This window comes from Phacochoerus africanus, chromosome 3 (genome assembly GCF_016906955.1).
Source record: "Phacochoerus africanus isolate WHEZ1 chromosome 3, ROS_Pafr_v1, whole genome shotgun sequence".
Classification (NCBI taxonomy): Eukaryota; Metazoa; Chordata; class Mammalia; order Artiodactyla; family Suidae; genus Phacochoerus; species Phacochoerus africanus.
In genome coordinates, this window is record NC_062546.1 from 154066001 (window position 1) to 154080708 (window position 14708).

At 36.4% G+C, this 14708-nt stretch overlaps 1 protein-coding gene and 1 long non-coding RNA gene across 3 annotated transcripts in view; one reads left to right on the forward strand and one right to left on the reverse strand.

Moving 5' to 3' along the window:
* Positions 1-892: 892 nt before the first annotated feature.
* Positions 893-13749, reverse strand: LOC125123357 (uncharacterized). Of its 2 annotated transcripts, none has more exons than XR_007134038.1 (3): positions 13685-13749; positions 7675-7794; positions 893-2770 (listed from the first exon to the last, which is right to left on the reverse strand). It is a non-coding gene; the product is annotated as an uncharacterized LOC125123357 (long non-coding RNA). The 2 variants fall into 2 exon arrangements; XR_007134037.1 differs by lacking the exon at positions 13685-13749 and adding an exon at positions 12936-13168.
* Positions 13263-14708, forward strand: part of NUP35 (nucleoporin 35) — a 28697-nt gene continuing 27251 nt past the window's right edge. Inside the window, exon 1 of the mRNA XM_047773025.1 lies at positions 13263-13395. Coding sequence (XP_047628981.1) covers positions 13356-13395 — 40 coding nt within the window. The 5' untranslated portion in view covers positions 13263-13355. The remainder of the gene's footprint in view (positions 13396-14708) is intronic.

Consider the following 14708-nt stretch of genomic DNA (forward strand, 5'->3'; position numbering starts at 1 on the left):
TGAATAGCCTAGGAATTAAGTTTTCTCACTATATAGTCCATATCCTCAGAATAGGTTAAGCATTTATTTGGATCTCAACAAAACTTTTTTCTTCAGTAAGTACTAATATATTCTGCAATTCTCACTAATTCTAGACAAAGGAAACATTCATTAAAACTTAAGAAGCAAATTTCCTTTTTAGTAGAATTAAAATTGGGAAATCATTAGAATTCAATCCTGTGATCTCCTCTCATTCAGCAAGGTTGGACAGCTGTGGATCTTATTCACAAATAATACAACAATCTGACCAAAAGCCACAGTGTATGGCTCTTTGACACTGCAAATTATTGGTTCAGTTGAGAAGCAGCTACACCCGGATCGGTCAATGATTGGTCTCGCCATTGAAATACTTTGGTCAGAGGAACCTGGAGCAAATGGGAAGTCAGTCATTTTCTTGTATTATATGTTAATGATATCATCTCTCCTAATTAAGGCTCTATAATTGTATGAAAATGTGTTTTATAAAACTATAAACTGCTATACTAATAGTATTATTTTGTTTTTCTGAATTGGTCAGAAAAATCTCTTAGTCATTCTGGACATTCTTCAGAAGCTTCTCTATTTTTATAAAATATATGTTGTCAGCACAGGATATGTTAGTCTTTCCATACAATGCAGAGTGTACCAGCCTTTTCTGGTTTGGTATCACAGCATATACTAGTGCTTTCTAGGTCATAGCATGGAGTCTATCTGTCTTCCCCCAGTCTATAGCATGGAATATACCAATCCTCCTCCAGGCTTTAGGAGAACCCTTGAATTATCTTTACTTTAAATAATAAAATGTTAAACAATATAATTCATTAGTTAACGAACATGCAAATATTCCAAACAACAAAATTTTTTGTTACTGGCATTAGAATTTTATTTTCTCTTGTAACTTACAGAACCTCCTATAATGCAACCCAATGTAAAGCTAGAACTAATACTACTCTTCATAAATTCTCTCAATAAATATTGTGCTTCTTAGGACTCTTGGATTATGTTTAGTACCACATATATACCATTTGAATTGTTCTCAAGTAGGATAAAATGAAAGAAACATACACCGACACATCATAATTAATCATAACTAATCTTCTGAAAACTAAAGACAAAGAAAAATCTTTGAAAGCAGACAGAGAAAACCTTCATTATAAAAGAAAAGCAAATTTGAAATCATTAAGGCCAGAAGGAAGTGGCATCATATTTTGCAAAAGCTGAAAGGAAAGAACTTTCAACCCCAAATCCTGTGCCAGTGAAAGTATCTTCCAGGAATTAAGAGAAAACCAAAGCATTCTCAGATGAAAAAAACTAACAGTCTTTGGTCAGCTGACCTATCCTAAAAGGCTTAAAAGGGCTTAAAAGGAATTCTCTAAACAGAAACAAAATGATCTAAGAAGGAACCTCAGGAAAAAGAACATGATAAAAATATGAGTTGAAAACAATAAGCTTTTCTTCTCCTCTTGAGCTTCTACTTATGTTTCATGGTTGAAACCAAATTATATCAAAATCTGATATGCTTCTAATATATGTAGAGAAATTATTTGGATAATTACATTATAAATGGGTGAGGGTTATATTAGCTACTTTTGCTTGATAAAATGGTGAATTATACTGATTGATTTTCAAATGTTGAGGCAAGGCATAAAACTTCCTATACTTCATTTGCTATGGTACATTATGACAAACTTTAACACCCATCTAACATACTCCCAGAAAAATAAGAAAAAAAACTTTTTCAACTTGATAAAGGACAGCTATAAAAAACCCTATTATAGCTGGATTAAGTTATATAATGATAGCTGAAGCTATCATTATACTTAATAGCGAAAGACTGAATGCTTTCCTGTTAAGATTGGTAAAAGGCAAAGATGTGCATTCTTGCTACTTTTCTTCAACATATTGCTGCAATTTCTAGCCAGAGAAGTAAATCAAGAAAAGGAAATAAAAGATATACAGATAAGAATGGAAGTGCTGTCCTTTTACAGACAGCAGTACTGTCTACATGTAAAGTTCTTAGGAATATACAAAAATCTTAATAAGTGAGTTCAAGAAGGTTGAGGGATGCCAGATAAATATAGCAAAATCAGTTGTTTTTCTACATAGAGAGTAGGAATGAACTCTTTGTCACCAAAATTAAAAATATAATATTATTTATAATCAGTCAAGGGTAGGGATAAAGAGAGGGAGATGAAGAGAGAGAGGGGAGAAATACTTAGATGTAAATGGAACAAAATATGTATAGGACTTATATGCCCAAAACTACAGAATGCTGATGAAGTAAATCAAAGAAGATCTAAATAAATGGAGAAATATACTGTCCTCATGAATTGAAGATTCATCATAGTAATGTAAATTCTCCCCAGGGTGATAGACAAATTTAATGCAATTCCTATAAGAATTCCAGCAGGAGGAATTTTTATAGGCATAGATAAAATTATTATAAAATGTATATGGAAAGACTAATAAAAATAATTGCAATAATTTTGAAAAATAAACAGTATACTTACATAAAGTACTAGCTATAGTAGTACTTGTGATGTAGCTATAAGAGTTATTATACAGCTAAAGTAATCAAGATTGTATAATACTGGCAGAGAGGTAGATATATTGATCAATGGAACAGAACAGAGCAGAGGACCCAGAAATAGACACAAACACTCTAATTTTTAACAAAAATGCAAAAGCAATTCATTGTAGGAAAGATAGCCTTTTCAACGAATGGTGCTGGAGCAACTGGACATCTGGATTTCTGTAGAGAAAAAAAAAAAAAGAACTTTGATGTAATCTCATACCTTCAATAAAAATTAACTCAAAAATAGAGTGTACGCTTAAATGTAAAACTATAAAAAGACTAGAAAAAATAGAAAATATTTGGGCTCTAGGGTTTGGCAAGAAGTTCTTAGATTTGACACCAAATTCATGATCCATAAAAAGAAAAATTTGTAAATTGGACATAATTAAAATTTAAAATTCTGCTCTATGAAGTACTTTGTTAAGAGGATGAAAAGATAAGCTACAGAATGTAAGGAATTATTTGTAAACCACATACCCAAACAAAAGAGTGGTATATATAATATACTAAAAAACTCTCAAAACTCATCAGTGAAAAATCCATTTAATTAGAAAACAGACAAAGATACGAAGAGGCATTTTACAGAAAATGATACACATATGGCAAGTAAGCACAGGATAAGGTGTTCAACATCATTAACCATCAGGGAAGTACAAGTTAAAAACCACAATCAGATATAAGCATGTATCTTTCAAAATGGTTATAATAAAAAACTGTGATAACACCAAATGTTGACAACAATATAGAGAAACTGAATCATTTATATGTTGGTGGTGGGATTGTAAAAAGGTACAGCCATCTTGACAGCTTGGTAGTTTCTTTAAAAAGTAACCATGCAATGACCATATGACCAAATAACTATAATCCTGGGCATTTTCCTCAGAAAAATGACAACGTATACTAATACAAAAACCCATGAATGAATATTTATAGCAGCTTGATTTGCAGAATTACAAACTAGAAACAACCCAGATGTTCTTCAGTGGGTGAACAGTTAACCAAACTGTGGTGTACTCACTCTATGGAATATTTATTACTCAACAATAAAAAGGAACAAACTCCTATTACCTGCAAAAGCCTGGATGAATCTTCAGAAAATTGTGCTGAGTGAAGAGGCCAATCAACTCTTGGTGGGAATGTAATTTGGTACAACCACCATGGAGAACAGTATGGAGGTACCTCAGAAAACTAAATATAGAACTACCATATCACTCAGCAATCCCATGCCTGGGCATATATCCGGACATAACTTTCTTTGAAAAAGGTACATGCACCCCTGTGTTCATTGCAGTGCTATTCACAATAGCCAAGACATGGAAGCAACCTAAATGTCCATCAGCAGGTGAATGGATTAAGAAGATGTGGTATATATACACAATGGAATACTACTCAGCCATAAAAAGAACAAAATAATGCCATTTCCAGCAACATGGACTAGAGCCTCTCATGCTAAGTGAAGTAAGTCAGAAAGAGAAAGACAAATACCATATGATATCACTTATATCTGGAATGTAATATACAGCACAAATGAACCTGTCTATAGAAAAGAAACAAACTCATTGACATAGAAAAAGACTTGTGGTTGCTTAAGGGGAGAGGGAGGGGGAGGGAGTGGGATGGACTGGGAGTTTGGGGTTTAGTAGACGCAAAATACTGCATATGGAGTGGACAAGAAATGAGATCCTGCTGTATAGCACAGGGAACTGTATTTAGTTACTTGTGATGGAACATGATGGAGAATAATGTGAGAAACAGTATGTGTGTGTGTGTATGTGACTGGGTTGCTTTGCTGCACAGCAGAAATTGACAGAACATTGTAAGTCAACTATAAGAGAAAAAATAACATTTTTTTTAAAAAAAGCCAATTACCAAATAGTAATACTGTGTTATGTGTTATTCCATTACTACAACATTCCCTTTTTTTTTTTTTTTTGTCTTTTTAGGCCTGCACCTCTGGCATATGGAAATTCCCAGGCTAGGGATCAAATTGGAGCTGCAGCTGCTGGCCTACACCACAGCCATGGCAATGCTAAAAGTGAGGATCTGAGCCACATCTGTGCCCTACACTGCAGCTTGCAGCAACTCGGGATCCTTAACCCACTGAGCCTGGCCAGGGATAGAACCTGCATCCTTATGGAGACAACACTGCATCCTTAACCTGTTGAGCCACCATGGGAACGCCAATTAATACAATATTCTGATATGTTGTCTTACATATGTAACCACAAAATTATAGAAATGGAAAATAAATTTGTGGTTGCCAGGGGTTAAGAGGGTGGTTGCTGCAGAGGAAAGTGGGTGTGGTTATGAAAAGGCAACATGAGAGATCCTTGTGAAAATGGAAATATCCTGTATCTTAATGTATCAAAGTTCAGTATCCTGGTTGTGACATTGTTTGGCAAGATGCTACCATCTTGGGTATATAGCATCTCCTTACATTATTTTTCACTTCTTTTGTATCTACATACATCTCAAAATAACAACATTTGATTTAATAATAATAATTTAAAAAAAAACCCCTTAAACCTCTCAGGCACCTGACTTCATGAAGCTTACAACATAGCTGGGGGGGATAGATGATTATTTTTAAATTATAGAGGTAAATAATTCAAATCATGATCTTGTTTAGTTATGAGGGAAAGCTTTCCTGACTTTTGAGTGATATTTGAGATCAGTGCTATAAGCAGGAGTTAACCAAACAAGGGGTAGTGGCTTGTTGGAGATCTTCCAGAAATGAGGGAAGAACACAGGAAAAGCCTGGGGGTGGGAAAGAGCATGACACATTTGAAATGATGGGAAGAAGGCTAAGTGGCTGGGGCGGTGAGCAAGAGGAGATGAGATGGTTATCAGTTGAGAATAAGTGGTTAGGCCAGATGAAGCAAAGGTCTGTAGTCAGCTTTAGGATTTTGGTCTTTTAGTGCAGTAGAAGAAATGGAAAGATTTAAAGCAGGAGAGCAACTTGCTCAGGATATTATTTTTTAGAGATCACTCCGGCTATGCTGTGAAGAATTGATTAGTGAGGGAGAGCAAGATTGACCAGGAAGCTAAGTACAGGTATCAGATGGATGGTAAAGCTGGGATTTGGTTAAATGGAGAGAAGCAGATGCATTTGAGAGGTATTTAGGAGGTAGAATGCACAAGGTTGGATTGATGTTGGAAGGAGGTTTTAAAGACCATTTCAAGGTTTTGTTCTTTAGCAACTAGATAGCTGGTGGTGTTATTCTCTGAGATAAATATTCAGGTTTTACAGAAAATACCATAAGTTTGGCTTTTTAGATTTGACTTTGAGGAGCCTTTGAGATATCCAAGTACAGATGTCACATAGACAATTGGGTATATAAATTTGGACCTCAGAGAATGATCAGGTAGTATGAATTGAGAGTCATTAGGGAAATGGATATGAATGACATCATATAGAGAAAGAGTTCAGACCATAAAACTGAGCCTTGGGAACAACATTTCTAGGCTGGTAGGGAAGGTAAGCTAAGAAAAGAGACATAGTCACATGGTCAGAGAGCTAGGAAGGAAACAAGAGAGTCAAACTAAGAAGAATGTCAAAGAGTGTTTAATGTGAACCAATCCTACTAAAAGTTATGAGAACGGAAAATGTCTTGGATTTAGCCTTATGAAGGTCTTTGGTGACTTTGAGAAGAGCCTTTTGGTGAATTAATGGGAGAAGAAGCCGAATTAATTTATTAAAAGCTATGTAATAGGCTGAATGATATATGAGAGTATTAGGATATATTTTAGTTATTGAATATATATTATGTATAATATATTTCACTGGGTGAATAAGTCGGTGCATCAGAGCTACTATTATTTCCACTATTTATATTGAAAAAACTAAGTCCTGGAGATGTTAATATCATATAACTATTAAGTATTTAAAGTTGAGATTTGCACCTGTCCTCAACAAAATTCTACTACTCTAAATGAGCACATTGTCAAGCAAGAAGAGATTTATTTTTTCATTGATTTTTCACTCTCATTTTTTTACATAAGCTGGGACAGATTGTATGATCTTTTAGCACTCTAGAATTTAGGCTTATTGATTTAAAAATAGAAGTTAATTAGGGAAAATGTCAAAATAAACAAAATTATAGAGAATGCCATAATTAATTAGCCGTCAATAATTAACAACTCATTGCTTTTCTTGCTTAAAGATACCCTCAGCTATCATCTTCCTCCCCTGCTCCTGCCCTCCTAGATCCCAGCAGATTATTTCAAGGAAAATCCTAGATAAAGCTTTTTCTGAAGTTAATCCCCCTTTTTTTTTTTTTTTTTTGTCAGTGTTGTCCATTTTTCCTGCTGAAACTTCCATGGGGCTTTCAAATATCAGATTAAACCTATTGGGTAGTTCAAATATAAAAGCAGGAAATAAAATTTTGTTTATAACACCTATATTAATAAAATATAATTTCTAACAGTTGAAACTTTTGTTTTTAGAGCAGTTTTACATTCATAGCAAAGTTGAACAATAGGTGCAGAGATTTCCCATATACCTTCCATCCCCACAAACATACATACATAGCCTCCTCCTTTATCAATATTTCCCACCAGAGTGGTACCTCTGTTACAAATGGCGTAATGACATTAACCATATCATTATCACCCAAAATCTATAGTTCATATTAGTTTGGATTCACTCTACATTCTATGGGTATTCTACATTCTATGGGTTTGAACAAATTTATAATGACATGTATCTACCATTATAGTATCCTACAGAATACTCTCACTGCCCAAAAAAAATCCTCTATGTTCTGCCCATTCAACCCTCCCCCACTAAAGTTATGTAAGCTTTGATGTTACCTTTTTATTTCCAACAGGCGAAAAGAACCATTTAATTGATTAGAAGACAAGTGTGTCAGCTACGGTAATGTTTCTTTTGATATTTGGCTGTCCCCTTTCTGCCAACTGTTTACTGTAATGATCATAAAAAACTCAAAAGTTTCCAATTGTAATATTCATTTTAATTTTAAAGAAGTAGCTTCAATTTATAAAGATATAACAGTCAGATAATGTAAGTAACAACTAATGGATTTGTATTTTTCTGGATAAAATCCTTTTATCTTACATACCACAAGGCTCTTTTGGAGATCACTTGTCCATGGGCTCTACACAATCATAGTTCCTCCGTGTGCTTGATGTGACATCACAATTACGTGACTGCTAGCCCATGCTCCACCAGCTGCCAAAGGCTGAAATGACGCAAACAAGAGTGATAAGATGTTGTCTCTCCTCACTCTCTTTACAAAGGTGACAAACTATCCTTTCCTTAAATTCTTACCAAAGGTGGATAGACTTTCCTTCACTTCAATTTAAACAGAACAATCTGCCAGAACACTGTAAACCAACTATAATGGGAAAAAAAATCATTTAAAAATAAATAAAAAATTCTTTTTCTATTTTAAAATAAACTAGGAGTTGGATTTAAGGATTTAGATTTATATACAAATGGTGTATATTAATAGACATTTATAAATAGGTTGATGAGTATTTAGTATGTATGATAGATACAGAACAGTTAGGCTGCAAATATATCACATATATTCAAAATAACTAAATTTTGAGGTTTCACATATTTCTGACTTAAAAAATTTGTTTGGGGTTTAGAAGAAAGTCAAAATAGATATAGCCCAGAACTAACTTTCAGGATGGACTCTCTGTGCTCCTAGGTACTTCACCTAAGTGTTTCAGGGGTTACTTGGAGTTAATAGTCAGTAAACAGTTTAGGGGACAAGAACTCTAAATTAGTGGGGTTTGCATTCTTTCTGCCTTTTTTTTCCCCCTCAACCGCAGTGGTTCTGTTTTATGTGTTAAGTGTCTGCACAATATTTTGTTTAATGAAAGAGTTCTCCATCTAAGTTCGGAAAATCAGTGATCTATAAAAAATAGCACTTTAGGAGTTCCCATTTTGGCTCAGTGGAAACGAATCTAACTAGCATTAAAGAGGACTCAGGTTCAATCCCTGGCCTTCCTCAGTGGGTTTAGGATCTGGCATTGCCGTGAACTGTGGTGTAGGCCAGCAGCTATAACTCCGATTTGACCCCTAGCCTGAGAACCTCTATATGCTGCGGGTGAGGCCCTGAAAAAAAAAAGACAAAAAAATAGCACTTTGATGGAAGTATCTGTTGCTGGAAGTCAGTATTCAGAAAACCACAAATCTGGAACAGAAATAGGGAATAGGTATTCTACTCTATGTGACATTTTATTTACTATGTTCTGGAAAAAAAGTAGGAAACAAGTATTATAATTAGGATAATAATATTCATGTACAGAAGAATGTGGTGAACATACAATATTTCTAAAGATTATAATTTAACAAGAAACATAAAAAAGTAAAATTGTGCTATACATTACTCATTCAAGATAATCCATATTATAAAAATTTCATTTTACCCAAAAAAGATAGTTAGAACTACAAACAGGCCTTCACTTTATTTTATATATATGTATACATATATATGTGTAAATACATATATATATATAAAGCACTTCTAATAGAATGTGCAAAATTATTTCAAACATCTGAAAACATGCAACATTGCATCAAATAAGTTATATCAGGTAGTTACACTTTATTCAGTGTTTATTTATTTAGAGCTTGTCATTATTTGTTCATTTACTTTTTCAACACAGTTTTATTAAAAGGTGATAGAAATATGGAATAGAAAAAGTTATGGTCCTGTCCTCGAGAAAATTCATCTAGTGGGGCTGAAAAGAAAACTTACGAAATGAGATTCTTATAGAGAATGAGTTGCAGAAATAATGTGTTTTACATTTTGAAATGAAATGATGATTGAGAGCAAAGGGGGATCATAGGAGAATTGACTGGAGCAGGTTAGGGTGAGAGGGTGAAGAGACTACTTCTTTTGGCCGTGGCCATGGCATGTAGAACTTCCAGGGCCAGGGACTGGACCTGCGTTACACCAGTGACAATGCAGGATGCTCAACTGCTAGGCCACCAGGGAACACTGTGAGGAGAATATTTTTTAAGCCAGGGTTCTCAACCACCCTTGGTGAAGGTAGGATGACAATGTATATTCCTTTTAGGGATGCCTATAGAAATTGCTAGCAGAGATGCTTGCACTCTCCTGAAACAGTCCATTTGGACTGTTACAACAGAATGCCATAGACCAGGGGACTTAACAACAATGGAAATTTATTTCTCACAGTTCTGGAGGCTGGGGGTCCAAGATCAAGGCACCAGCAGATTGGTGTCTGTTGAGCGCCTACTTCCTGGCTCATGAAGAGCAATAATAGTGCTATATCCTCACATGGCCAAAGAGGGTGGGGAGCTCTCTGGGGTTTCTTTTATAAGGGCACTAATCATTAATAAGGACTCAATTCTCATGATCTAACCATTTTCCAAATATGATCATACTGGGGCTTAGCATTCCCAACATAGGAATTTGGGGGGACACAAATATTCAGTCTATACAACTTCCTCCCCAAGAGGTTCTGATTTTCCTCTTCCACTGCTGCCTGGAAAGTATGTCATGTAAGGGGGGGACATTATTGGTTGGCATGTGCTGCACACCTCAAGTTTGTGGAGTTGAATAAAAGAACACTGCTGTAGGGAAATCGGTGAGGGTTTTGTACTGCTGATTAATGTGTACAAAGGGAGCACTGGCTAGTGGTGTGTTAGATTTGGGGGGAGAGACTGGAGGCAGGGAGATGTCAAGATTTGACTGTAATTGTCTAGGCACTGAGGAGAGAGAAAGAATAGGACTTAGTATCTGAATGTTTGATGGAAGGGAAGGTGGAAGCCAGTAGGCCAGGCACTGTACTAAGCATAACCACCTTTCACAGTAGGTATTGTTCCTATTTTACACAAAATCAAGTCTGTAGAGATTTAATACAAATTCAAGTAATACAGGATTTAAGTGGGAAAGTTTGGTTTTGAATTCAGGTCTGTTTCACTTTAGATTTTACTCTAACATACTGAGATTTTAATTTTGGGTTTCTAAGAGACTAATAGAAAAAGGGACAACAGGAAGGGGGTTGTTTCAGGGGTAAGATGAGTTTGTTTTCGAGGTTTGATGTACTGGTAGATTGTTCATCAAGCATCTGGCAAAGTATCATTTGGTTTTAGAGAGAAGTGGGGCATACAGTATTGCAGATTTTTTTGCATAGATGTGACAATTGATGAGGACTCCAAGAGAGGCTATAACAAATCAAAGGAGAGGAAAAGGCGTGACTAATAATAATATGTCCAGGTTAGAATGAAGTAGGATAAGACATGGAAAAACCAGAAAAAGAGTAGGAAGTTATGTTTTTAGCATCATCAAAAACAAGGAAAACACAATATAGAGGAAAAAACTGTCAAAGCTGTTGAAAACTGCAGATGTCAAGGAGACAGTTCTAATCTGGCCAGGAGGAGAAGAATGGTTGCGGACAATAGTTTCAGAAGAGGATTTACACAGGAGCCAGAGTGTAATGAATTAAACGACAAGAAGGTGAAGTTAGGGGAAATAGATAATCCACTATAATCATTAGACCCTTCTTTTGTGATCTTGAGGAAAAGAGAGGAAATGTGAGGCAAATTAGTGCATGGTAGCTAGAAAAAAGAACAAGATCTGGGGAAGGATTTTTGATAGGGAAAACTGGGCATTTTTGGAATTTGGTAAGGAAAAAGCTAACTGAAAGAGAAGATTGACATGCAGGTTAAGAAAGAAAAATGTTTCTCTTAAAGGAAAATAAAGGGTTTTAATTTGAAAAATACTAAAAATAGTAAATAACACCTATAGGCAACCACAAAAAAATTATACACAGTAAATTAAAGGCCCTTCTTAAGCCCTCTAATTTACAAACTCCTCTCCCATTCCACCTTCTCCGTTAAGAGTTTGGAAGAAATGTTTTCTAGGTTTTTCCTTTATTTAAACAAGCACCTCTCTCTTCCTCTTTGGATCTGTACCCATATATACTTTTTTTTTTTGTTAAATTAAGATAAAATCATGCTATATATACATTTTCAAATTGCATCTTTCAGTATATAAATCATGAAGATTTTTCTAGATCAATACACATATCAATAGGGGAATAATGTTCTTTTGTTTGGCTAGATCATAATTTATATAGAAATCCCTTTACTGATGAACATTTCTTGGTACCTTGTTTCTAGAAAGGGGATTGCTGGGTGTGGTGTGCTGAATGAAGCCTCCACAGATATCCACACTCTAATCTCTGGAATCTATGAATGTTACTTTGCAGTTGTGGCTATTAACTTAATCACAGCTGGCTATTGAAATGGGAAGATTATCCTGCATTATCTGAGTAGGCTCTAAATGTAATTACAAACATCCTTTAAGAGGGAGGTGGAGTGAGATTTTAACTATAGAAGAAAAAGTCCATGTGATGATTGAAGCAGAGAGAAGCAGATGCTAAAAGAGATAGAAGACGCTATGCCACAGGCTTTGAAGCAGGATAGGGCCAAAAGCCAAGTAATATTGTTAGCTTCCAGATGTTACACAAGGCAAGGAAACAGATTCCCCTCTGGAGCCTCTGGAAGAAACCAGTCTTGCTGACATTTTGATTTTAGTCCTATAATACTCATTTCGAATTTCTGGCCTCCAAAGCTATAAAGATAAATTTGTGTTGATTTAAGCTGCCAATTTTGTAGTAATTCAGTATGTCTTTATCTGAATTTGATTACATCTGCAAAGACCCTATTTCCAAATAAGGTCGCATTAATATGTACTGGAAATTAGGACTTTAACATGTATTTTGGGGGACACAGTTCAATATATATATATGTTTAAAAAATACAATTCATCTGTGAGTGTTTTAAAACTTTAACTTCTGGGAACTTGTCATTTAATCCTGGAATTGTTATTGCCTCACACAAATTATAAAGTTCTTGGCTGGATTTTGAATTTCAGCAAATCCCAGAGGAAACAGGGAGAGTAGGTGGGTAAGCACTTTGAAGGTAAGGTTGATATGGACCAGAGAGCATTTCAGAATATATATACATAGCACATCACTTTTATAAAATTAGCAAAACGAAATAGCTATTTTCGCACACACACATATAGAATATGTATATTTGAATACGTTCTACAGAAAGTAAAGTAGCAGCAAGGGGGGGAGGTCGGCCCGGATGGCATAGGAACACACAAGATTCTGCAGTATGGTGAGTGCACTGGTGTTTATTACTTTCCTCCATTATTTAATATCTTTTGTACTTATAAACATGTAATAAACCAGTAAAAGAGCAAGTATGAGTTATGCTTTAATGTAAAATTGTGCCCATATAACACAAAAAAATCTTAAATGGCATAGAGATGGTAGAAAATATGCTTTGAGAAAGGAGCTCGGTGCCCTAAACCCAGAAACCTACGTTGGAAAGCGGCATAATCTGTTTCTTCAAGCCAACCTGTCCAGGTGGTACTTGGAAAAGCTGACGGATGACAGAGCACTGAGTAAACTCACGCTATTTATGAATCCGTGAGTAAAATAACTTGCGCTTCTATAAAACTCGAGCACCAACAAATCAGGAGGCTCAGAGGACGAGCGAAAGCATTCCCAGAACCACACGATCCACGCTGATCTCTTTACCAGAGAAATCCTTCTCAGAGAAGTCGAGTCTGCGCAGACTCTTGCCCTATTCCAAAATGGCAGCTCTGGCGCCACAACTTTGATATGGCGCATGTCCGGAAGTTACGCAACCCCATAAGGTACCGCGCTCCTACCCGTGGGGAGAGTTTCCGCCATTTTTGAAAATCGGGAAGGTCCGGGGCTAAGTGGTGTAGCTGCTGCGATGGCAGCCTTTGCCGTGGACTCCCAGGTGCCCACGTTGGGTGAGTGAAAAACTGCTTTTCCTCACTAGCACTGTGCTACTTGCCGCTTGGAAGCGGGCAAGCTTGGAAGGCAGTAGTCATCGGGGTCTCCTGTTAATTTCAGCCTCAAAGGGGCAGCCTCTGGCTCGCCCCAGGTTCGTAGTCCGCCCCCTACCCCGAAGCGTTGCTATCCCGCCGTCACGAAGACGGTTCCAGGAAACCTCGGGCCCCGAGGAGGGCGAGGGAACGGCCGTCTGCGGTGGCTGAACCATTTTGTGCCCCTACGTGCCGGAGCCAGACCTGCCCATACCTGAGACGCCATCAGTGCCTGAGATGCGAAGCTGGGTTCATAGATCGGGGGAAGCGTTGATGGGAAGGAACTCACCTGTGAACACGTGGGTGGGCGGTACTCTGGGGTGTGGTTAGTGTCCTCAGCTGTTTGGTCACCTTAGGCTTGTAGTTCCTGTTTGATTCCTACCTTCTCCCGGGCTTTGCAAAAAGAATCTTTTTAATGGAAGTTTGAGTCGGCGGCATTTAATTAGGCAGGTGATGGCAGCCTTTGAGATATTAGCTTTAATAGGAAGCCAGGAGTTCGCTCGTTTTCCCTCGCCTTTATCTTGGGAAAGTGACTCAGTATTGTAGGAGGTCTCTTCATTTGACCGGTCACGTAATGATTAAAAATCATTACCATTATTTAATGGGGGGCATTACTAAAATGTGTTGTTGAAAAAAATCTCTCAAGTTTTTTGTTTTTGTCTGCTGAGTTTTGGAATTTGGGGGAACGGTCGAAAATTTTAGAACAAAAAAACCTATCGTAAGAATATTTGAAAAATTGGTTACAAACTTTATGAGTTTGGAAAGGAAGGCAAGCACAATATGTACCTATAGAATAAATTTTATTATAGTCGAAGGATATATAATGCTTGCCATGTTTTGTGCAAAATAAGTTTCTTTTGAGAGTAGAGTGACTTGAACTGTGTTAGTATTAATAATAAAACTAAATGCATAATATCAAGGTAGGTACTCAGCTACATTTAAACTTGTGTACAGATGTTGATCTAGGTATTTGTGTTTTGTGTTATTTTGGAGATCAGAGAGCTTTAATTTCCAGTTCCAAAGTTTTCTAGTCAACAAAAACATTTTGGAGTGTATATTTCTTGGGGTTACGTATATGAATAATTGGTCGGAAATCTGACATTAGCGGATATGAATGTTCAGGTCCACTGCAAATATTCCAGGCGGGGTATAAACATTTTCCCAGCACCTAATGGTACACTGAAACTAAAAGTTACTTTAACAAACAGTGCTGGCTGAGAAGACGTAGTACTTAACAT